Source organism: Chlamydotis macqueenii, chromosome 2 (genome assembly GCF_036417535.1).
Source record: "Chlamydotis macqueenii isolate bChlMac1 chromosome 2, bChlMac1.mat, whole genome shotgun sequence".
Lineage (NCBI taxonomy): Eukaryota > Metazoa > Chordata > Aves > Otidiformes > Otididae > Chlamydotis > Chlamydotis macqueenii.
In genome coordinates this window covers 37,052,563-37,076,822 of record NC_141557.1, presented here as the reverse complement: position 1 = coordinate 37,076,822, position 24,260 = coordinate 37,052,563, and the positions used below count along the sequence as shown (strand labels likewise).

At 40.3% G+C, this 24,260-nt stretch overlaps 1 protein-coding gene across 2 annotated transcripts in view; it reads right to left on the bottom strand.

The window, feature by feature from the left end:
- Window positions 1-574: 574 nt before the first annotated feature.
- The window catches only part of PLEKHA8 (pleckstrin homology domain containing A8), a 28,692-nt gene continuing 5,006 nt past the window's right edge, over window positions 575-24,260 (bottom strand). Inside the window, exons 2-14 of one of the 2 annotated variants that reach the window (XM_086742600.1) lie at window positions 17,824-17,940; window positions 17,055-17,210; window positions 14,986-15,110; window positions 13,400-13,558; window positions 12,434-12,474; window positions 11,582-11,739; window positions 10,113-10,272; window positions 9,628-9,713; window positions 8,923-8,981; window positions 7,608-7,738; window positions 7,040-7,110; window positions 4,750-4,811; window positions 575-3,755 (exon numbers count right to left, since the gene is read on the bottom strand). In XM_086742600.1, coding sequence (XP_086598726.1) covers window positions 3,558-3,755; window positions 4,750-4,811; window positions 7,040-7,110; window positions 7,608-7,738; window positions 8,923-8,981; window positions 9,628-9,713; window positions 10,113-10,272; window positions 11,582-11,739; window positions 12,434-12,474; window positions 13,400-13,558; window positions 14,986-15,110; window positions 17,055-17,210; window positions 17,824-17,940 — 1,523 coding nt within the window. In that variant the 3' untranslated portion in view covers window positions 575-3,557. The remainder of the gene's footprint in view (window positions 3,756-4,749; window positions 4,812-7,039; window positions 7,111-7,607; window positions 7,739-8,922; window positions 8,982-9,627; window positions 9,714-10,112; window positions 10,273-11,581; window positions 11,740-12,433; window positions 12,475-13,399; window positions 13,559-14,985; window positions 15,111-17,054; window positions 17,211-17,823; window positions 17,941-24,260) is intronic. The other variant, XM_086742601.1, reaches the window with a different exon arrangement.

The window sequence follows — 24,260 nt, the reverse complement described above, 5'->3', positions numbered from 1 at the left end:
GAATGAAAGGAAAGGAAGAAGCGGTGACCAGGTGAGGGAAGAGGGAAAGCTAGACACACAGGAACGCGCTAGTGATCTTTTCTGGTGTCTAAAAGGCATTTTAGGATTCCCTAAAGCTTTTCACAAAAGCTGAATTGATAATAAAAAGCAAGGGTTAGAAGGTCCAGCATATGGACATACATAACACTGCTTCCTATAATGGTTCACATCCCTTTGCCAAAGCACGCTGCAAACAACTGGAGCATGTTCTGGGCACACTTTTTATATGTCCAGCCAACCAAGCGACATTTTTCAAAGTATGAAACATTTTTAAAGCCAACAGTTGTAACCTAAACCCTGATAATGCTTTACAAAAAGCTTGTAAGTGAAGGTATATGGCCCTTAACTTTGAGTGCATCTGTTAAAGGGAGACCCACATTACAACAGTGACAAGATGGGATGTTTCAATGACTCCTTAAGTCTACACTAAAGCACTTGAGTATCCAGTTTATATTCTACAACTGTAATGTCACAGAACTTCAATATGTAACTGAGTATGGTGTTTTAAAATAGCAGAGGGGGCTCCAGAACATAGTTTGTTTTTAAAAAATAACAACAAAATAAATAAAATAAATAAAAGCCTCCCATTGCTAAGCAGAACTCGACTGAAATTATTTGAGAGCTCTGCTCTAATGCCAATGGCACTATATTACAAGACTTGTGTATGATCTCTATTTAAATATGCTGACAGCCATTATTCGGTGCTAGATAGCACTTCTATCAGATTGCTTTGGGATTTACCATGTCTCAGCAAGGACACAGACTGGACAGACACCGTCAGTGTCATATGCTGTATCAGAATTCTATGCTCAACTATACTAATTTCACAAAAAGCAGCCTTACTCCCCTGGGGTGAGGCTGTGATTACTCTTATTTTGCCATGGCTAAGTAAAATCCCTGAGAATATGCAACTGTTAGACGTTGAAGGAAACAGCCGAAAGCATTTCTAAAGGAAAGGGATGCAAAATTTTAGACTAATGCAGTTTAAGAAACCAAAGCAGTTCATGTAAAGTACACAGAGCAAGGGTGCTGTTATCTGAGAGTCATGTGGACCTCTATCAATATGCAGGTCAGTTGTTCACAAATGTCAGCCATCAAAAAAAACCAAAACAAAACAATCCCAACCAATCAACGACCAAACAAATCAAACAAAAAACACGCGCTTCCTCTCCAATTCTAAATTTGAAAACCAGAAATTAATTGCTTGTTCTCTACAATTATTAAAATCAAAGCAATCCTCTGCTTGCCAAACTGACATCACAAGAAAAGAAAGAAGTGAATTGTCTAGCAGTGTATTGCTTCCACTTGGTCATCTGGTCTATTGCACCCTTAGAGATACAACTTTTGGAGTTCAGCTTTGCAACATGCTGCATGGGTTTCCTTCTCAGTAGTGGTTTGACTGGGAAGGTAGCATTCATTTGTCTTAGAAGTGCTCAGCACCCTGCAAGAGCAGTGCATGGTGAAGCAAAAGTTTTGAAGGCAAGGAGACCTTACTCAATTCCTCCTCTACAAGTTCCCTGTTTAACAACAAACACACAGGGGTATCCTGAAGCCACGGTTTCCTAAGAAATGTTCTCAGAAAGACCAGCTTTACAGCAAAGAGCAAGTTAAGGAAGCCTACTCTGAGGCAAGATGCCATGCTGATTAGAGTATACGCATTGTGGACCACTCTCAATTTGTTAGAAAAAGAATGGTAGAAGTTAGTAATTGCTAAACCTAATGACTCAATGAAGCTGTTAATTTCTCCGCTTACAAAATAAAGCCTCCTTACCTCTTGCATCAAACGTTGGGTCTGATGCACTACTAACAAATCAGTGGCTCTCTTGCTAGTTAAAAAAATGAAACAAAACCAAACCAAACAAACAGAAAACCCAAAAAAACCTCCAAGACAAGTGCTGAAGACCCTTTCCTGCTACTGGAAAAGCTTAGAGCAAAAAGGGAAGCCAATTTTTATCATGATCTCACAAATAATTTCCAGCTTATACTCCAGCTGCCCTTTTGTGGAAATGTGGTCTCCAATACCTTCCCAGAGCATTCAGCTAAGAACTATTACAGCAAAGTTTCCCATATAATAGCTGAAAACTATGAGGAAACCACACAGAGTGAAGAGTTGGTTGTTCTGCTGCAGGGTTCGTTTCTTTGCATTCGTGCTTAGAAGCAACAGACACCTGAATCCCAAAGGCTCTCTGCTTCATTTTTAGCATTCTGAGTAGTGAAACAATTGAATGGAGCTTTGGCCAGAAGTTTTGACTTTGTACTCAAACATAAATATATACTACTTAAATTAAGAAAACCCAAAAAACCAAAACTTCTGCATCCTTCTGATTCCTCTTGGTGTATGTAGGAACTACAGATAGGCACAACTCAGAAAAGATGACAGGAACAAGAAAGACACACTGCTTAAATGCCTAATTACAGTTCTAGTATCTTGCTTCATACACCGAGTGTGATGTTTGGTCTTTTCTTCAAGCATCATATGCTTTTCTTAAAGCTTGCAATGCTAAGCTCTTTAGAAAGTATCAAGTATTCAATGTGCAGAGAAGCTCCCGTCACAGAGCGATGCAGGGCAGCGGGCCTGCAGTACATTCAGTTTACTGAAAATGTGGTTTTTAGCCTAACAAAAGCCCGTGCTTCTCCTGTGAGTGTGGTGACATTGAAACTTCTCATTTATCTACAAAGATTTACTAATTCTAAGTCTTCTCTCCTCCTGAACGAGTTAAACTCAACTCTTTGCACAAAGCCATCCAAAGCCCTAGGTCACCACTGAGAGACCTGCTTACGCCTTGAATGGGCAACCAATAATTCACAGACAGCCTTCTAGTCATCAACACAGCTAGGAGTTTTTGTCCTTAACCACACCACTAGCTAAAAGGACTTATTTATTATTTTTAATAGCAGCAGAGTTAAGAAGCACATTTTTATCCATATCAGCAAAATGCAAAAAAGGGTAAACCTTACTTTCTTAATTTCCAGTCACTTATACATCATTTCAGATTTTAAGGTTTGTAATTGGTCCAACGTGTTAACAGCTCCATTACAAATTCTAGCTTCCCCTAGTTTTACCCATTTCATGTTCACTTTAGTGAAGTCTCTGCCCATAATGGCAGCCTAGAAAGGATTTTAATAAAATCTGCTTTTTAAACTGCTAGCTGTATTCAATTCAAAAGCAAATATGCTGCACGCATGGCTCTCTCCTAAGGTACAGGAGCCAAGGCCAAATTCTGCTGTTACTTCTATGAGGTGAAGAGAAGAGGGAGTGCACAGACAGAAGAGAAACAGTCAAGAACATTCATCATGGACATAGTTATGACCCAAAGAGAAACAGTACCTCTGCATTTAAACACAAAACAAGCGTTAACAAAAAACCAATCATACATACCCTTCCCCAAAAACACTCACAACACTCTTCCCACCTGAAAAGATAACAATGAACAGAAACGATGTCCAAAAAAAACCCAAAATGAAAGAAATCTTTGTTAACAGAGTCCCTGAAGTTTTAAGACACAGTTTTGCTGCAGTCATACCACCTCATCTGACTCCAAACCATGTACTTCATAGAGAGTGTCCAAGATATTTAGCTGCTTTTCCATGGCTGGTAAGTAAATGTTGAGGTCCCTCTGCATTCCTTTGTAAAATGTTTCTTCCTGAGGATCACACTCCTCTACAGACAGAGCTGCCACAAAGTCTTCGTATGTTGGAGCTGCCCGTAAAGCTAACTGGGAGAAGAACCAAAGCTTTTAGATTTTCAAAACAGAACAGGAAAAGAAACCCAACTAAAGCCATGAAAAACTTCTAAGGAATTCCTCTTTGCACTCAGATAGCATAACTGTAATTTATTTATGTGTACATGCACATGTTAAGATTTTTAACTGGGAGGGAGTTTAATTGTGGGGGGTTTTTTTTGTTGTTTGTTTGTTTTTGGGGTTTTTTTTGTTGGTTTTTTAAAATTTATTTTTATTTTTATTTTCTCTGTGTAGATCCCGGGTAAAGACACCTCGAGAGAGACCTGATTTTTAGGAAGTTTCTGTACATCATATTTTGTACAAATAAATAGCATACATTAGAAATTAATTAAATACAAGCCCCAAATAAAGTAGAGTTTGTTAGGTGAGCTCCAAACCCAGTGTTACACACCGAAGTCTCATTCTCAAAATGCTCTTTAGAAAGCTCTTCCCAACATTTCTGTTTCTCCCAGTCAAAGTCTCTGTCATGATGGCCTGAACCAGGCTTTACTTTTCCTTTTGTAATTTCAGTGATAATTTCCAGTGACAGACACGAGGGGGAGCTGCCAGACTGCACTAAAAATAAACCATTTCCTCTAGCCAATATACTCTACCTCAACTCCCTGACACGTTCTGCACTAACCCTTCCTGAATGCTCACATCCAGAGACATCTCAGTCCTCAAAAAAGCAACCTCAAATCCTCATTTCTTCATTTACTAGCCCTGCAAGACTGTGCTGAAAAACACAATTAAAAAAATATGCATGCAAGTGTGATCCAACTCGTTTTCCTCCAGAAAGCAGGTTCCACCCTCAAAGCCCAATACTAAATGTAGTGATAACCACAGTCCTCACCTTGAAAATAAGGTCTGACAACAGAATCTATTAATTTTAATGCTTAGAATTTTAACATAGTTTATTAATTACACATAACATAAGATCACATGAACAAGACTCCCAGCTCTACCAGCAACCAAGATAAATACTTACTGCAAAGACCCCGCGGACAACCCAACCATGGTGCTGCCGTAATGTCTTCCCATAAGCATTGTCTTAAAGGAAAAAAAAAAAAAACAAAAAAAATTGAACAAGAGTTAGATCTATCAGTTTCAAGTTTGCATCACAAAGAGAACTTAGAGCTTAAAAATGACTATTTAAGGATATATTCTTGCCACTGGATGCAAATAATGGATGTTTCTGAGCACCAAAGTTATGACTGAAAGGAGATGACAGATTTGGGATTTCTGTACTGGAATCTCAGCTTTGCTGTCAAATCTCCTTCAACTCATCCATGGCAAGTAAGCGTTCTAACAGACAGGAAGGCAAATGTAGTTTTTATCTGACTAGCTGTGCTTCACAACTAACACTTCTTCTACTGTCTAGTTCTCAGTTGAGTGCAAGTGAGAAAACAATACACAGGGTTAAACAATCCAGCAAGTTGATGGTTAGTCAGCCTCAATGGAGATGGTTAGCTCAGGCATTAACCAAGAACTCTCTCTTTACATTTGAGGGTCAAGTTTTGAGGATCACTGGAACAGAAAGCACCAGGTCGTTATTAAAATAATCCTCAAGATCTCTCTTGTGAGTGCCCCTGAGTGCAGTCTTTGACTAAGACCCTTGTTATGCTCCTAGACAGCTCCACTTTCATATATAAGGCTTTCCATATACAAAACCAAACATCTTTGAGCCATATTTTTCCAGTTTTAGTTTGTCCCTGTTGTAACTTCATATCCTTGTCCTCCAGTTGAATTTTTAAGTATCTGACATTATATTATACTTTCCCTGAGCTCTTCACCTTGAAGAAAGAGAACCTCTACATTTTGTTGCTTTAGGTTATTTGCTTAAAAGACTGCAGACAGTGCAAGAGTGTAAAAAGTCAGAAAAACACAGTCACAAGCTTTGCTGTAATGTGAAGTACTCCTCATCTATCAGTCTAATGACTGGGGAATGCAGCTTTTCTATCTTTACAGTAGGAGTGAGAATCTATGAGAAAAGCATACGGTAATAGGAACAATGAAATAAGGAGAAAGAGTACTGTGTAGCTAACAGGACTGACAAGGCTATTCTCCGCCTTATCAGCCAATACAGGGGACAATAAAAACACCAGATGTTGAAAAGTTTGCTTAGATTTAAACCCAAAGACAAATCCCTTTAGAAAGCTGTTTGTTCCCCAAAAGATCATAAGAACTGGTGGATATTCTAGTTTTTATTTTCATTTTTCATATTTCATTAGCTTGATATCTGAGGTTGTAGAAAAAGAACATATATCCCATCTTTACTTGAGATTCAAATAGCACAGCAACTCTTAAATAAGAAACACTGACAGTAAACCAGAGCTGCACTGGTGATACAGATATGGAAGAGTTTTTCAGAGGCAGAAATGGAAGGAACAAGTGAGAAAAAAAAAAACCAGCACGTGCCTCTGCTGAGGACACAGAGCAATTCAAGTAGTAATTCAGTGCAGAAACCTTCAGACTCAGAAGGTTAAAGAATTGCCTTGACTTTCCATGGTGTTTAACACCCACATCTGGTAGCAGTGTATTTACAGTCCCACTTTCAACAGCTGCTTACATACTTTGGGGTGTAGTAGTTCTTTTTACTAATCCTATAGGGCAACTGCTCAGCTGTTTAAAAAAAAGCTTTTTAAAAAAAAAAAAAAGCTGTTTAAAAGGATTATCAGTTTTTTTTAAAGGACTACCATAACATGAGACTGCATGCATACAGAGAGGGTCTTACTCAGGAATAACCAAGTTGAGTCTAAGAGGGGTTTGTATTTTGTTTTATAACTGCTGTGGGTAGGTATAGCCTGACTCGGTGTCAGAAATGGTGTACTTGGAAAAAATTCCTTCTTTTCTGTTACAAACTCCCTTCTAACTGATACAGGCAATTCACAGCCATACTGGCAAAGAGGCAGAGTGGTGGCCAGTCTCAAAGGAACTTAAAAAATAATACAACAGCAACTATAAATTCGGGAGCGCTCTCGCTGCAAACCAGTAGAGAAAACGGAATGAGACAAAACACTTTTCTTCCCTAAGATATGACTGTCTCCCCTGCCAAAAGTATGCCAATTAAAGGAATCTTTATCTGCTATTAAATCAACACTGACCAGTTATTATCTAGCAACCTCCATGAAAATGGTAATTTTCAAAAAAGTTATGACTTGGAGATTACTTGCGCCATTAGTCACTGAAGAAAAGAAACCATAGGTTCTAAATGAGAAGGAAAATAGCAAAGTGTGTAAATTCAGAAGCACACAAAGAACAAAGCAACTGGCACTTACTGAGAGCTGTTTGGATATTCTTTTCCCCATTCTTCACTTCTGTCAAAAACCCTTTCAGGAACTTTAAGCCTCTGTCAGGATGAACCAATGAAATAAAAAGAAATCATGTTTATAATAAAGTAACCCAAAGTATAACAAAGTCCCCAAAGTTGCAATACAACTCAGAAGTGCAATAAAATTCAAAAGTAAGACGTCATTTTCAATTTGAATTTAAAAATGCAGCCACCTTCTCCAGCGTCTCTCCCAGCCCAAGGCAAAACACTTTGCTAAAACACTTCTGCTGCAGCCTGAAATCACCTGCCTGATGGCAGGCCCAACAGGATCAGTCACTCACTGCAATTTCACTTTTATGGGAAAAAAATGTTGCCTGAAATTGCTTTTTCAGGCCTTTTGACAAAGCTGCAGCGATATAACCACAGACAACACAGTAATCTTGAATCCAGCCAGTTTGGATTGATGGAGCCTGTGGAAAGTAACCAGTTTGCTCCATGTACACAAGCTTGCGCTGGTCAAAGGCCCCTCATCACACTTTACCGGTTCATAGTGTAAGTACATACGAGGCCGTCACCTTTTCAGCCACAGGAGAGCCTCCGTAGCAGAGTTTCTAACTTGTGCTACACCTGCATTCACTTCATGGAGCACTATTTTCTGAAGGGTATCAAACTCTTCTTTGTTGGTTATAAATTTCTGGTTTATTTTCTGGAAAAAAAAAAAAAAAAAAAAAAAAAAAAAGAGAGGAAAAGAAAGCATTAGGCTTTTACGATCAAACAGTGGCCTGTCCTACAAATAGCACCTATTTACCATCTGGCTAATGCAGCAACAACAAAAAAGCATCTCAAAGATTTACATGGAATCTACCATTTCTGCCTCACAAAATGCTTTAGGTTCACATAGCATCCTCCACACCAGTGGAACAGAGTTAACTCAACCTGCTCTGCAAGCAAAGTCCCATTTGCCCCAGGCTTCAAGTACAAGCAAGATTACCTTCTGACAACTGCTAAGCTGCAAATTCTCAATTTACACTTAGCAGTCATTGGCATGCTTAAGCTTTCTGATTTATTCCAAAGTTTGTTATACACAACTCCTCACAAAAAGAAAAAGAAAAATATATAAGAGGCAGTTAAACAGTTGTCTTCTACATTAAAGGAGCAGCTGCCTATCACTTGAGAATAAATATTCAATTATTTTTTTTAATAGCATTCTCCCCTCTTGCTATTTTCACTCTTCCAGTGGCTATCTTCACCAAGATACGTGCACGTGCCTTACTTTGCACCAAACAAATTTGAATGTATGTAATGTTCCTTATCATACACTCAGGAGACATGTTTTGCTTTTCTTTTTTTTTCCTTGAAAGAAAAGCTATGAAAAGCCTCACTATGAATACATCTTACTTTGCAAGTAGCACTTCAGATCTTTTCAGACTTGGAGCTGGAAGGACCGACAGAATGAGAACCAAAGCTGCAGTCTGCCCCAACCTGCTGAGGAGCTGCTTCTTACCACACCAGCTTGCTCCTACTTGTTTGAGGAAAGGAGTTTTCTCCTCGACCCAGTTTGGTTTACAGTCTAAAGTCAATCACAATGACTTACAACCATTTCACCTCAGAATCGAAGTCATATTCATTAGGTGTAACAGATGTTTTACTTGGCAGTCAATCAAGTATTTTATAAGTTTGCGCACAACAGCTGGATTTACTAAACACAGTGTGTACTGTAAGAACAGAATTAGGGGCATTTCAGCATTCTGATTTGACAGACAACAATGTTATAAAATATGAAATAACCTTCCAGTATTGACTCCTACAACAAAGATTCTTGAGTTTTGGTACCTAAAATATTTTGTTTAAAAAGCAAAATAAGAATCAATGTTGTAAATCAGCTGTTACCTTGATGTTACCCACAAAATCCATTTTAACAGGAGCAAAAACAGTTGGTCCCAACTTGTCTAGGAAAAAAAAAAACAAACAAGAAGGCCACATTTTAAAATTCTGTCTTTTTACAGTCCTCATGTCTTAGTTACAATTAATATAATTTACTCTCTTAACAATCTTTATAAATGGCAGGAGAATACTCAATGAACAACGTAAACCGAAGTCTTTCTTTGGTGTAGAACCAATCCACCCCAGTTGGTACAAGTGCTAAAATATTCCGACCTATAATTTAGAAGTCTTCAAAAGGCTGCATGTTCACAGGGACCTCATATCCACTGTTAGATGCAGGTGGCAAGCAGGTAGGGTGTTGCACTAGCTGGAGACAGAAGTCTTCAGAAAAATCAAATAGATAATACTGATGGTGTGCTGTCAGCTGTACTGGACCCATAAGGCATCCACACAACTCTTCTGAGGGGAAGAAAATGCTGTTTCAGATAGACCCACAAAATTCCAGACAGCTTATACACAGGTCCCATCTAAATGAGAGTGGATCCTCTATAAAGCCAAAAAGTAAGAAACGTCCTCTGGTACCAGTCAAATTGATTCTGCTGATAGGAACTGTTTCTACTATTTGACTCTAGTGAATAAACAAATTCTCCAAACCAGCTGCTCCACCAGCTGGCAGCAGTCAAAAGGAGTCAGAAAGAAGGAGCTGCTTACCCAGAACGGGCACAATTGCGTAACACGACTCCAGAAACTCTTCTGTTGGTATGCCCTCCTCCTCCCGAAGTTCAATATCACTGAACCTGGTGTCCAGAATAAGCAGAAATGATTGTCACCTTAACAACTCCTTTTGTGCAACTTTTAAAGGTAAAATTACATTTCATGTCCACTTAATTTGTATGGAGGTAAAATTTATAGACATGGAAACACCAACACGTTTTTTGTTTCACTAGGTTAAAGTAAATAACTGCAGAAAACACACATTTGGTGGTGTGCAAGCAAGGCCTGCAATTACAAATAAGGAAAAAAACCTCCCACTCCACTCTGTACAGCTAATTCTATAAAGAATATCTTCTTAAATTACTGTGCTGTGGGCAGTCTTGTTAAATAATCTCAGCAAATACAGCTTTACAGGTAGAAAAATTAGTCAATTAAAGGCTTAACAAAGTTTCAATAATCCTTTTAATTGAAATCTGTACTACCTATTGCTCATGACACTGAAGAAAGTAGGAGAATCATTTTCATTTCTGTCTTTCTCACACAGATTCAATTCACTTAAAGAATTTGTTTCCGACTGCAGCAACTTATGGGCACCAAAGCTTTCCACAGCTTGCAGCTTGTTCTCTCCATCTTCTTTAATGCCTTACATTTATAGGAAACAGAAGAAAAAGAAAAATAGAAAAAGAAAACAGCCACATATCCATATTGTTATTCCTGTTCATCAAGATGCTATTTGAAGGAAGGCACTTGGATATCTGGATCATGCAAGTTTAAAAGCTTTCCCTGCCAGCACCATGACTCTCACCACAGGTCTGCTGGGTGCTCAGACCACATTTCAACCAGCCCCCTCCTCATTTCTTTTAATCAGACAAACCAAGCACTGATGCAGGTGAGCCCACACATCCTTAGAGAGGATCGTCTTATGAGAGAAGAGTGTTTTCTCTTTTTTGCACAGGGACAACCTCAGTAGCTAAATGCTACCAACCACCTGACTTGAATTAGTATGACCTCCATGCTTTAGCACTGTATTCTTCCGTTACTACACTAAATGGTGACACATGCACATTATTCTGCAGAGATTTACCACACCACACAACACCAGCCACAGAAATGGGGAAAACTCCAAAGGGTTCCCATGTAAGAGCAAAATCACCATGTTCATTAACTTAGGCTTAAAAACTTCTGCTGATTCAGTGAGAGCACACATATGTTTTGGAAGAATGGCCAGGCAGAGAAAGCTACTGCTCAAGAACAATACAGTCCATTCAACAGGACGAGCAGAAATCATGTATTATTTATACAGACTTATCAAAACAAAGTTCAGCAGCCCTTAACAATATAGCTATGTTGGATGGAATTTTGTACTGAATTAGTTCAACAGTGTTTTACTGAAGTCACGCACAAATCTGTTTTGTGCTATTGGTAAGGTAATGGAAGAAATAAGGTGCTTCCTAGTATATTCTTAGTTGCAGAAAAAAGGGTTAATTTTCTGTAAAGATTTCTCAGAGCAATGAAGAGCGACTACAAGGTCAACCCCTCCCAAACAGGCACACAACGCCCCTCTTCTGACACTGCAGCCCTACATACCAGTACAGGTGCTGGCATTCCCAGTGGAGGGCCTCTGGGAATAACGTGCCTGTCCACAGTGCAAGAAGAGCCTAAGCTCTGCCAGGCTGTATTGTTATGCCTGTCAATGAGCACCTAGAGGAGCCTCCACTTGTTCAAAAAAGAATTTTTAATTTCCTTCTCCATTCAGTCCCAAGTTAGTCCTGCCTAATAAGGGCAGGAGCTATGCTGGGAAGACTTGACAATGGGCAGATATCAAACTAAAATAACTGACATTCCCTCTCCTGGGAAGCAAGGTATAAGCACTCTCACAGGCAGCCTACACCTCCCTCCATTTACACTTTAAGTGCAATAATTCTGGATAAAAGACGGTGCACATATTTACCTCCCAAATCCTCTGCTACGTGATCTTCAACAGAAACATCACTGCTCTCCTCATTTGTTTCCAGATTTAAACATTCCAGATTTTTAATAAGGGTTTGCTCTTGATGGTTAATTTCTGCTTTTACAGAGCCATTTTCACAGGGGTTCAATTCCATCTGTCTGAAGAAAGGGAAAGAATAATGGTTAGCATATAAAACATTACTTGGTAAGCTTCTTCATGTGAAAACACACAAATAACAGTAACAGAAAAATAATTGACTTAAATTATAGCCTATCACAGGCTGCTCTGAGCAAAATAACTTGTCTAAAATAATAAAAGGAACCAGGCAGCTCTTTGCAGCAAGTAGGATTAACAATTCAACCCCAGTTTACAGAGTTTGAATATATTTACAATGGCCTTTATTAAAAAGAGGCATAATTAAAAAATTTATTACAAAAAAGAAAATAATAGACATGTATTGCAGCTAAAAGAACATTCCATCATTAGTAGTTTAAAATATATACCCTTGTCATCTACTCCATAAATCATAGCCTGCTCTCCATCAGTGATTTTATGAGCTTATGGAGTGGAACCTAAGATGCAGGAAAGAACACTGAAGTGAGAGAGAGTTGGCTGGTGACTGACCAATAAGTCACAAAGCGGATGGCTGAGAAAAAAAAAAAGGGAAAGGGCTGATAGAAACGTTAAGTGAGGTGAGCCAGCTCTCTCTTGTAGTGTCTGCTTGCCAAGTACACAGAGCAACAAAATTCTGCCTCCACCCAGTACTAATTATATTAGAATAAAAATGTGGAAAGAACAGACACTACCAAAAACAGATTAGAAAGAGACTGACAGTAAAGACTTTTATTATACCTTTCTGTTGAGGTGTGACTGGACAAGACAGAGTGCTTTATCTGTAAGATAAGTGGGGAGGAAGAATATTTTTTAAAGCAAGAAGACTGTATCATGCTTCTCAAACTTCACATTTTATTAAACACAAGTTGGGGTCAGTAAAAAACCTGAAAAGCTAAGGATACGTTGACTAATTCTCTAATCTGGAGGCAGTATATAGACAAATGCGAAAAAGGTGCCACATTATTACACCATTACAATATTGAAAAGAAAAAATAAAAATAAAAAAAAAAAGAAAACCAGAAGACTTCTTTCAGAAGCTAGCTAGCACATGTCAAATGAGACACAACACCATACAGTATGTGGAAAAGAAACATGGCAGTGAGTTTGCTTTGCAATTATGTTGTTAAGAAAAAAATTATGAAAAAAAACCAGAAGAAATGTCAGGCCAGATACCAGCTATGGTGAGGTAATCTCACTTCCCAGACGCAGTGACGCATTTACCTTCCTACATGCACCTTAATCTGCTGTTTGCCAGAGACGCTCCAGTTTTACGTATGTAGCTGTGGATCCGGGAATCAGGAAAGTGCCCTTGTCATTAAAAAGATAAGCTCATCAGCTCCTGTGGGCGTCTTACCACAGGTTCGACGCTGCAGTAGCTTAGAAGAGGAATAATTGCTGTGAGCTCCCACAACGGACCAACTTGCCATACAGCCAAGACATTCTGAAATACCACTGTCTGTAGCTGGGGCAGGCCATGAAAGTTAATGTTTAATAACTTTCACCTATCATTAAAAGTTAAGAGATGGGTTACTGCTTATTTAAAAATGGCCTTACCTCACTTGCAAACCACAAGAAATAGCAGAGTGAAGGACTACTAGCCATAATAGGGGTAAAAATGCATTTCCTGCTTCTACAGATGCTACTTTACAAAAGGGTGCCTTAGCATCCATGCCAAGACTGAGGGAAGACGCTACCGGCCATTACCTTGCTAGTTCTGAGAACTGCTAAATGTGGGGATCCAGGCGGGGTCTGGTGCAATAACTCAGAGGTGAAGGCAGTATTTGCAATCTGCATACATTCTTCAAGAGTCTTCAGGAAGGTGTCACAGGTCGATTTTAACAGAGCTCCCATATCAATCTCACTCTGTTGGAGAAACCAATTGGAAGAAATGGACTCACCACAAAAGATCAATTTGGAGCAACTAATGTCTACAAAGCCCACAACCGCTACGGTCATGACTTCTGTTTAACATGAATTAAAATGCAATGTGTCAGATGCTCAGAGAACTGGCATCACATGTTACTGGGGCTATGCACCCTCACAGCATTACCACTCTTGTCAGCCCCTCATTACAAGCAGCTCAGTATGCTTACACTTTAAATGTAATGCCTCTTAGTTACTTATCTCTGGTGTTAAAAGTGTATTAAATACTAAGCCTTGATGTATTCAACAATGGCATTCCAGAAGACACCACTGACAGGAGAAATGAAACAAATTAAATAGATACAGAATGATCTGCAGATAATAATTTCAAAAATCCCATGAACAAAAAATTACTGCAATTGAAAAACAGGCAGAATGAAGTATCACATTGCCACAGTGCTCTTCATCATCTCTGCAAAGTGCAGTAACTAATGCTGAAATGCTTTTAGCAATAAATCTTCCCAGTTAAATACAAGTATGATCAGGGAAAACAAGTTTTCCCCCTAGAAGAATGAGCTATGAGCTGGATAAACACTGCATTACTTGTTTGTTGTCAACACCCGCGAACTGCAAGTTCTAACACTGACTTTTAGTCATTTATACACTACATCATGCTCCTGCACCATCTGTTAATTCACCATAAACAGTTGATCAGTTATCTTCACAGAGATGGTTTGGACATACAAATGATTAACCTTCAGGTGTTTTCCCTGCCTGTCCTGCTCCTGAGGATGCATCTCTCCAGAGGGAGACATCCTGGAATTCCACATCAGCTTCTCTAGCAAGTGACATGCATCTCTCTTCATACCTTTCTCTCTCAAAGCAAGGGGCAGAACTCTTAAATGAGGCTTCTTTGGTCAGCAAGATTCACAAGGTTTGAAACTTTAACTTAAGTGAGGCAGTTCTTTCTAGTAATTTCGCTTTTTTGTGGTCTGCATTATCTCTTGACCTTTTAAGGGTTTTGGCTGAGAATAGAAGTGTTCTGCTGAGCAGGATATTAATGACTCGGGCAGATAAATGTGAGCTTCTTGCAAGTTATCTTTTTATCAAAAATCTTCTTGAGTTTTTCATCCGCTATATACACACGATCACCTACAGAGACGTTATTATCTAGATCATAGACATCATATCTCATCTCACTACTTGCTACCCCAGCTACCCCAACATAGGGAAAGTTATTTGCAACAATATAGTATTACTCCATCTAAACAAGAACTGTTGTGTGGGTACATTATTTCTCAAAGGTTCTCTGCAGAAAAAAAGGTGCAATATCAAGTAACTGTGAGTGAATACTACATTGGCTAACCAGAAGAGTTCACAATCTCAGAATTTTGCAGATGTGGTCTACACCAAAAATAGAGCTGTACCTCTGTTTCTGATACACCAGAAATGCTGGCTTCCTTCGTTTTATGCACTTGCTGAACAAGGAGGTTACAGTACAGTCTAAGTTCAGACATTTTAGTTTTCAAGGCTTCTGTGTTTTCAGTGAACTCTAAAAGTGAAACAAAAGAAGAGTTAAATTTATTGTATCAATCTTGCAGTATATGATTTTGGAAAGTTGCTGAAATAGTATTATCCAATCTAATTCAATAAGTAATTCAATCAATACTTTCAGAATATTTTCTATCAGCTCAAAAAGATGAGCTGGATTGGCCACAAGTTATGCTCCTGACAGGTAAAATACAGTTTCATTATTTGCCATCACAGACAGGAAAAACATGTTCCTAGACTGAGGACACAAAGAAAAAGCAAGTACACAACACTCGACCTTAATGGGCCTTTTAAATAGGAAGAAATCCCTACATATATTATTTTTTTATTTCACTAAGTAGTTTAAGGTGCAAACAATTACACTGTGAATTAAAAGATCAAGATTCTAGGTAGATAACACTGGAGGGAAAAGATACATCCTGTCCAACACAAAGGGATTAATTTCATAAATATCCGTGAATCAGAGAATGGTTGAGATTGGAAGGGACCTCTGAAGACTAACTTGCCCTACTCCCCTGTTCAAAGCAGGGTGAACCAGAGCATGTTCCTCAGGGCCATGTCTAGTCAGGTTTTGAACATTGCTAAGGATGGAGACTGCTGTTTCAGTGCTCCCTCATCCTCACAATATAAACATTTTTGCTTATGTCTCAATGGAGTTGCTTATATTTAAATTTATGCTCATTTCCTCTTGTCCATTCACTGAGAAGAGCCTGGCTTCATCTTTTTTATGCCCTCCCATCAGATATTTCCTTTAATCATCTTAGTGGCCCTTTGCTGGACTCACTCCAGTATGTCCGTATGTTTCTTGTACCAGAGAGTGCAGAACTGAGCAGACTAATCCAGATATGGCTAACAGTCAACCTGAGATTTTTCAGAAGTAATTTTTTTACACTGGAGTTCTAGAATTACAAAATAAATTAATTTGTCTGGTAATGAAACTGACATGGTTTAGTTCAGCAAATACATCAGTAGCTTTTCAGTCTGTGCTACTGTACGTCAGCTTACAGATGTAACTTTGTTCTGCTTCTAGGCACTGCGCATCAGATCCCCACTTTGTGCAGGACCCCGCAGTAGCATCTTCTGCTCAGTTAAGACTCAGTTTGAACTGGCAGATGCAAAGGCTGGTGACAATGCACGTAAGGCTAAGAGGAGAAACAATTCCTCATCTCAGGGAAAGGAAGTGCCTGCCCCTCCCGCATTTTCTCAGGATCACTGATATATTAACAATAATTTTCTGTTCTCCCATCTTCTGCATAGTCATTGTGCTGAGGTTACACAAAGTTAAGGCATGCAGTCTCACACTGACTCATGAAGAACACCTCGCTTGTAAGCAAGAGGGGTTTTCACTGGGGTGAAAGCGAGATTGTTGGTGAAAGCAAAGAGGTAAGTGAATGAAATTTCATAGTCTGACCATGATTGGATTTCAGTTTCTGAATACTAGTATGCACATTTAAAACCAATTGTAAACCTTTATTTTAATTGCCAAGGGATTCTTGAAGTGCACAAGACAGCCCTGTTAGAATATGGAAGGAAAGGGTCTGAGAAACTCCAAAGCTCAAACGACACTGGTATGAGAGGCTGGGTCATCACACTAAGACAGCTGCACAAGGTGGGGGTCTTACCTGTAAGCACAGCCTGCATCCCAGTGACCCACAGCCAGGAGCTACTCACTCATTGTACTTATAAAACCCATCAGCACACCATTTCCAAATGATTTATATATAGTATATTTTAAGGAAAAGCCAAAGTTTTCAAACCTCTGCACTGAGAGTTAACACTTGAGATTTCCAGCTGGAGTTCCCACTTTTAGCAGCACAAAAACCTGAAGCACAGGTTGGACACAGAGTTCAGGTACGGATCTTGTAATCTCTGTGTGTACATCTACTAGGGCAAGGACGGGGAAATAAAAAGCAAACAGTATGTGCCAGCAAAAGGGTGTTCTTGCCTTTTTCCTTCTGTGTCCTGCTGTCTGTCAAACAGGCTTTGGCCGTTCCTAGTGCAACCAGCCACTTTTGTCTTTCGACTGCATTTCTTGCCTTCAGATAGAAGTATTGTTCCCCTGGGATGATCAGGTCCATTCGTGTATTATCTGCAGGATGAACTGGAAGCAACAGAGATTTCAGAGCAGCACCTCAGCCCTTCCCGGCCCAAATTAACATCCCAACAGATATTTCAGGTAGCAGGTCAAACAGTAACGAAAGATGAGAAACCTACAGCCCCAAACTTGCCCTGTTGCCATTTTATGACTTGGCAGTTTTGTGATCAGTATAGTATCATCCAGATGGAACACATTTACGAAAAGTACATCCTCTTCTGGCAAGCCCCTCTTTCAGGTTTCCAGCCCACAGATGAACCTCAAAGATGTGGCAAGTAATTCAGTATGAGTGAGCAGACCTAGCACTGAAGTTTATTATTCGTATTTCTAGCTTCAGCTTTGTGCTTAGGAAGAGTCATTTGAAGCTGTGTGATGTTCCACCACAGCTCGTGACCTACCTGCATGTAGAATACCCATTATATAAGAGGCTTGCAGATCTCTCAACATTTTCAAAATACTATAGAATAAAAACTGGCATATAGATCAAGTTACTGAGTTACTACAAATACATAGTAAAGAAATTAAGTTGCCATATAGCTTTTGTGACCTGAAATCTCACATTGAAAGCAACATTATTGGACAAACTTAATGCATCTGAGTGTTACTGTATCTTACTTACCTTGAATTTCACACACGGCCATTTGGATGCTTCCCTTACAACCCTTCCAGGCATCTTCCTGAGAGTCATAATAGGACAGGATGCCACCACAGAGAAGAAACCATCGAGGCTGCCAGCCTGAAAAACAAAACTGCATTCCTCAGTTACTTCTCTCCCTGCAATTCCACCAGCTCTCTCATTCGGGACTCGCTGCAAAGAAGGCCCCAAACATTCTTGGTTCCCCCTGGAAGATCAGACTCTTTGAAGCAGTAAGATTTGCGGATGGGCCTGGATGTCGTACACCACAACTCCAGCTTGCTGGCAGCAACATGTCCTTTCTCCAGGCAGCTGGACCACAGCAGTATGTTCCCAAGATGCCATGTGTCATTTTCAGTACTTTTGCAAATATGGTGTCACTGACTCACTCTTTTTTCCAAAACCACCTTTTCAGTTCACCACCCCTCAATTCCTTCCATCATTCCTCAACCCACTTCTTCACTCTTTCCAAAAGCCACCCTGGCTGTCTGGCTCACACATCTTCCTCCCTTGTGGGAAAGGCTAGCCAAATTGTCTTGAAAAACAACGGGCAAGAAACTCCTCAAAATCGAGGGAAGGAGGGGACAGAAGTGGATTTCTGAACGCATTTCAACAAAGTAGTTCTCAATAGCTCTTGAAACTCCCACACTGACCACGTGGCCTTGAATTAATGACCTGCACTTCTAAATACCTTCCCAGAGAATAACCAAAATACCAGGTCAGACCAAAAAAAATAGTTCTGGGTACACTTATGCCCACCCTGCTGCCCGACTTCAGAAGTAAATCCCCTCTATTGTTTTCTTCTTTTGGAAGTACTACAGCAGTATGAGAAGATACAAACAAACAAGACATGACAACCGTCATTTACGTCTAATTAAAAACTACAAGCTCATTAACTTAAGAAGAAATGAGGCAACAACGTCACTGGAGGAAAGTAGCTGTCATTACTGGGCTGCAACGAGCTTCCCCAGCCGGGACTAACGGAGTGAGATATTGAAGCTCCCACACTGCGCCAGCAAACCATCTCTGGGAAAAACCCCTTGACAAGGCCATGTGGGCTACGCAGCTCCCACATATTTTTGCAGAGACACCTGAATTCTGCTGTCCCCTGCACCGGGGCTCTGCCAACCAGCACGGCGCTGCGGGAGCACAGGACCAATGTCATGTTGGAGGAATGACTGCTCCTCACCAGCTAGAGACTGATTCCTTAGGATACTGCTAAAGCTAAGCCCAACTCAGTTTAAGGGTAGAAAGCCCTCCAGCCACAGGCTAATAATAGGAGTATGGTTTGTTTTTTTTCTTGATTTGGTTGATTTTTTAAACAAGCAATAATGCCACAGCATCTGGAGCAACCTGGTCTACAGGTTGCTGAACCTTGGGGGTGGCTGGAAAACAAATTAAACATAAATCCATTTCCAGAGCTCTTCCATTATTTCCTAGAAGAATATAAAAATGTATAAATGCCAAAGTATTCTCAATACTTCTTTATTTTATATGAAGGGGAAAAAATCACAAGAATGAGAATTAAAAAAAAAAGAAAACAAGACTGATTTTTATCTGTCTTGCCACCAAAACAAAGAAACTATCCTAAAAGTCATTATTGATAGGCAAGAACCCACAAAAAAGGAGGTGATTTTTCAGCAGTTAATTTCTTTAGACACTCAATGGCACAGAACCAATCCTTTAAATAATGCACAGTGCCACAGTCAATACAAGCCTCTAATTCATTCTGGAGATCCTGCTGCTGCACATGAATCATTCCAGCCATGGTCCTATAGCTTACAGTTGCAGCTGATGCTCAACCGAATTGCATCCCATCAATCAAAGGCTGTGCAATCAATTAGCCAAAATACACAGCACTCTGCCTCCATCACTTCGGAGGCTGGTTAAAAATATGTTATGAGTCAATATATTTTGTTGAGGTTTTTGTTTGGTTGGGTTTTTTGGTTCTGGGTCCTTTTTTTTTTTTTTGAGGGGAAAGCAGCAATTATCTGTCTTCCTTCACAGAACCTAATTCTTCTTTATTAGATGTGTATTAAAAAGACAATGATAGGCAATTGTTAACCAGGACAGTATATATTTTCAGAATAGAATGTTTACACTAATAAAAATACATTTTTTGTAAAAGGAAACCAATTTAAGAAAAAAAAAAAATCACAGCAAGGTTCTGTCAGAAGATGCACTAACCACCTGGTACTCACTGACACTGAGTCAGCAGCCATGGGAAGGTTATCCTAAACAACCCGCTAAAAATAGCACGTGGCTGACAAATCATGGGCAGTGCAACAGAGATACAATCTTCAATTACAGGAGCTTTACATTTGCAGACAAGTAAGGAGCAGTGGAAAAAAAAAAACAACACAAAAACAAAGCAGCAAAAGGACATTTGGACACCATGAACACGAGCCTTGGGTACATTCAGTTTTATTCTCTCCCCATAAACTGTCCTAGGAATATTGCAATTTTTGGAACTGAGCATTCAGACTTCACTCGATATAGAAAGTTAAAGCCAAACCTTTTGAGGTCTTACTGGTGCCAGCACTAGCACAACTTTGAAGAAAAGTGTACCAAGCCCATTTATACCGGTGGTGCACTGGCAGGGCAAAATACAGCTCATACTTCCACAGCTCATTTTAGAGGCATGCAGCTATTAACAGTAAACACTGACTTTGCTGGGGAAAAGATATGTATATTTTAAAAAGACAATAAAATGCAAAGCACAATAAAAGTGAGTAGTAGCTTAAGGTCTCAGCCATAGAATAAAATGAAGAGATTCCAGACAGCTCACAGACACTGGTTAAGGTCGTAACACATAAGGCACTTCTGTGTGAAACTTAAAGTTAGTACCTGCAGTACCTGGAAGATTCAATACTGCCCACTACAAAAACAGATATTTAAGCAGTCTACGCCTGCTAAGGAGTCAGTATTTCTCCAGAAGTTTCCATAGCCTGAAAGATTTGCCTATTTCCACCATTACACTTTAGGAAATCTGGATGCAGCTATCACTGAGCAAACTTGACATTTCTTGATAACACAGTTGAAATTTGGACATAATTCAAACTTTAACATTACACAACTCAGACTCCAGGCAGCATTCATTCCAAAGTGCCAAGCCTGAAGACAAAAAAAAAAAAAAGCATTTGAAGACATGTAGATCATGTCAGACATCCACAAAGCCAAACCATGTGGGAGAATTACATACTCAAGAAGTCAAACCGACGACTTCTAAAAGGCACAAAGGTCAGACACCCACACTTTTATTATTGCTTGCTTTCCACTAGAATTGTTATGCTTTGTGCTTATTAATTTCTTGAGCTTCAACGTAAGTCTTCATAAAAACATACGCAATAGATAGACCTTGGATGACTTTGACCTTAATTCAGATTGTAAGTGCGGATAGGAGGTAATTCTGAAATTTCCACGTCACAGCAACATCCGCCTAATAGGAGGAATTGAAGCACCAAGGCAGTGCTGGTGTCTTGTAAACGCATGAGAAAATCCTTCCCCAGCGCTGGTGCCGATGTGAGTCTATGAACGCGACCAGGTTTGCACCTTTGCTGAAGCTCAGCAGCTGGCTTGGCTGTTTGGGTAGCAGCTCTTGGCCAGAGTGTACCACCTTCCCCTCGTGCAACTGTGACTGCAAAACAGCTGCCCTCAAGTTAGGAGGAAAGCCGTATTTTCCAGTTAGAGCATGCATCTAATAGTCAAAACATAGGACCAAGTCAAGAGATCTCATTGCCAGCTTAGGAAGAAGACTGCTGAGCTGCCCTGGACCGTGCTCAATAAAATGTGACTTCTACCCTGAGCCGCCTGCGTCTCCTCACCTACACAACACAAATGTTTCATACTGGCCCAGAAGGACCACTGCTGGTCTTACTGCACCAACATCCAACAGATGAGGATTTCCCCGAGGAATTAAGCCTATGGAATTCTCCACATCAGAAACAGACAAAATAGTAGTTTTCAAGATCCCAACAGACTTGCAATCTCAACTACTGGGTGCACGCACTACATCTTATAATCCAGTTCTTAACATCTGACGGTGTGTTCCTCTCGTGACACTAAGTCCAGCTCATGCAGCCGCATATTTCATGCTGTCAGTCACAACTGTGTTTCTAGTTGGGAACAGCATACAGCAAAAGAGTATCTTGCACGGACCAAACCTGAAACTTTTTCCCTTTTTTCTCAGACAGTGAACGGAAGCAATACAGTTAAAGGGTTACCTTGCTATAAGCAGTTTGCACCCAAAACCACAGCCTACTCTTTCCAACAGCCTCCTAAGGCTACCCAGCATTTTGCAAAGGGCAACCCCAGGCACTGGAACACATTTTGCAGCCGTAATTCTGTAGCTAAACAATTTGACAGGATAAAAATCCACAGCCCGTATCCATGAGGGACAGCAGACAGGAGTGTGTGACAATTCATGCATCTCCTCTGAGCTGTTATCATCTCACCTAGAGAGGAGCTTCCAGGAATGTCCATATGGCTATTTTACTCTGATTATGTGCACATTTACAGCAGGAATCAATACCAAAAGCCCCTAAAGGTAATGAAGTTAACACACTTAGCACTTCAACAATGGTAATACTTTTTAAAGCACTTATCTGAGGGACACTAGAGGTTCAAGCGAAGCAAGCAACAGCTGGAATCAGCTTTAGCACAATGACCCTCTCCCAAATTATTTTTCTCGCAGAGGTCCCATAAAATCCACCCTCATTTTAACCACGACTGTTAGTGCAGGGCTAGCAGCATTGAAAAAGCTTGCCGTCATAGGGCAATTTGGTTTGTTTGGAAACTATCTTATGCCAGCAACCAGTCAAGGCATGGAGAGCACAACTGTCCTGGTTACGGCAGGGATGGAGTTAATTTTCCTCTCAGTAGCCGATGTGTTTTGGATTTCCTGTGTGAAGAATGTTGATAAACTCCCTGATGATATGAGTTGTTGCTAATGACACCAAGGACACTGTCTGGCTTTCCAAGTCTTGCTAATGGGCAGATGCAGGAAGCTGGGAGAAATACAGACAGAATAATTGACCCAAACCGACCAGAGAGACTACTTCATGCCATAGATGTTATGCTCAGTATATAAGTGGGGGTTGCCTGAGGAGGGGGGCATCTCATCTTCCATCTCTCTTGGTTGCTGTCATTGCTTTCTCTACCTTTCTGGCTCATTTTGCTCCTCTGCTTGCTGCTCAGTTCTGTTTCCGTGATCGCTGCTCGGGACGGGTGTATCAGTCCTTGGGACATCGGGTGGTGAGAAATCATGCATTGTTCATTTTGAATATTTTAATATCCTTATATTCTGTTATTATTGTAGTTTTCCTTTGTTATTTTAGTAAACTGTCTTCATCTCAACCCACGAGCTTTCATTTCTTCCCAATTCTCTCCCCTACCCTGCTGGGGAGGGGGAGGGTGAGCGAGAAACTGTGTGGTGACGAGGGCTAAACCACCACAGCAATGTACCAGCAGTCAGGCATTTCTGAAGGGAACACTGTGAAAGGATGAAGGGCAGAGCGAGGATCACAGCGAGCGATGGAGGCAAAAGTTCAATAATCCAGGCCGTCGCCCAGACACATTAATTCAAGTCATTAAATGCTCCCAGGAGTTTCCCTCCTCTGTTTACAGTTCCCAGCCCCAGCAAACTATTTGCTTCTCTCTCTGACCCCTGGGGTGGTTATCAGGCCAGACACAGCCAACCCAACAAATTTATGTAAACACACAAGGTGGTACCTCTTCACCATCATTCTGCCACACTTTTCATTTCTGTCCTACCCAACCATTCCCTGAGATGATTTATTTATTCCAGTGCAGGACTGAATGCAGAGGCACCGGTACTGCAGCATACCTGGCAGGGAATGCTGAACCGCCACGCAGGCACTGCAGCATTGCTCTAACACCATTTTCCACTCCTGCAGCCTCATCAAACTTCTCTGCTGTGAGCACCTTACTCAAGTCCAAAAAAGCATGACAAAAGCAAGATTGGTGCATGAAGAAAAAGGAGGAGGAAGGGAAGAGAGAGATGAGAAAGAAGGTCATAATTATGCAAAATCCAAAAAGAATGAACTAACTAGTACCTGAAGTATCCTGGGTGAGAAGCGTAGCCAGGACTGGCTGAGACTCAGTCACCCATCCAAACCAACACCTGGTCTCTGAGAGCAGCTACCATCGGCAATACTGGGCAGACCATTGCCCTGAAGGCAAAAGAAGCCTCATCTGTCTGGGTCCACCTCCACAAAAGCCAGATTTCTCATTTTATACAGTCAGAACTTGGACTGTACCCAGAGGCTAAAAAGAAGGAGGAAAATTATAAACAAAAGCTTTTTAGAACCATATGTTTATAAGTGTGACGTTTTCAATTACTTCCTTCATCTCTGAAAACAGATGACCCAGTGGATGAAGTTGCTAAGGCACTACCCATCGTA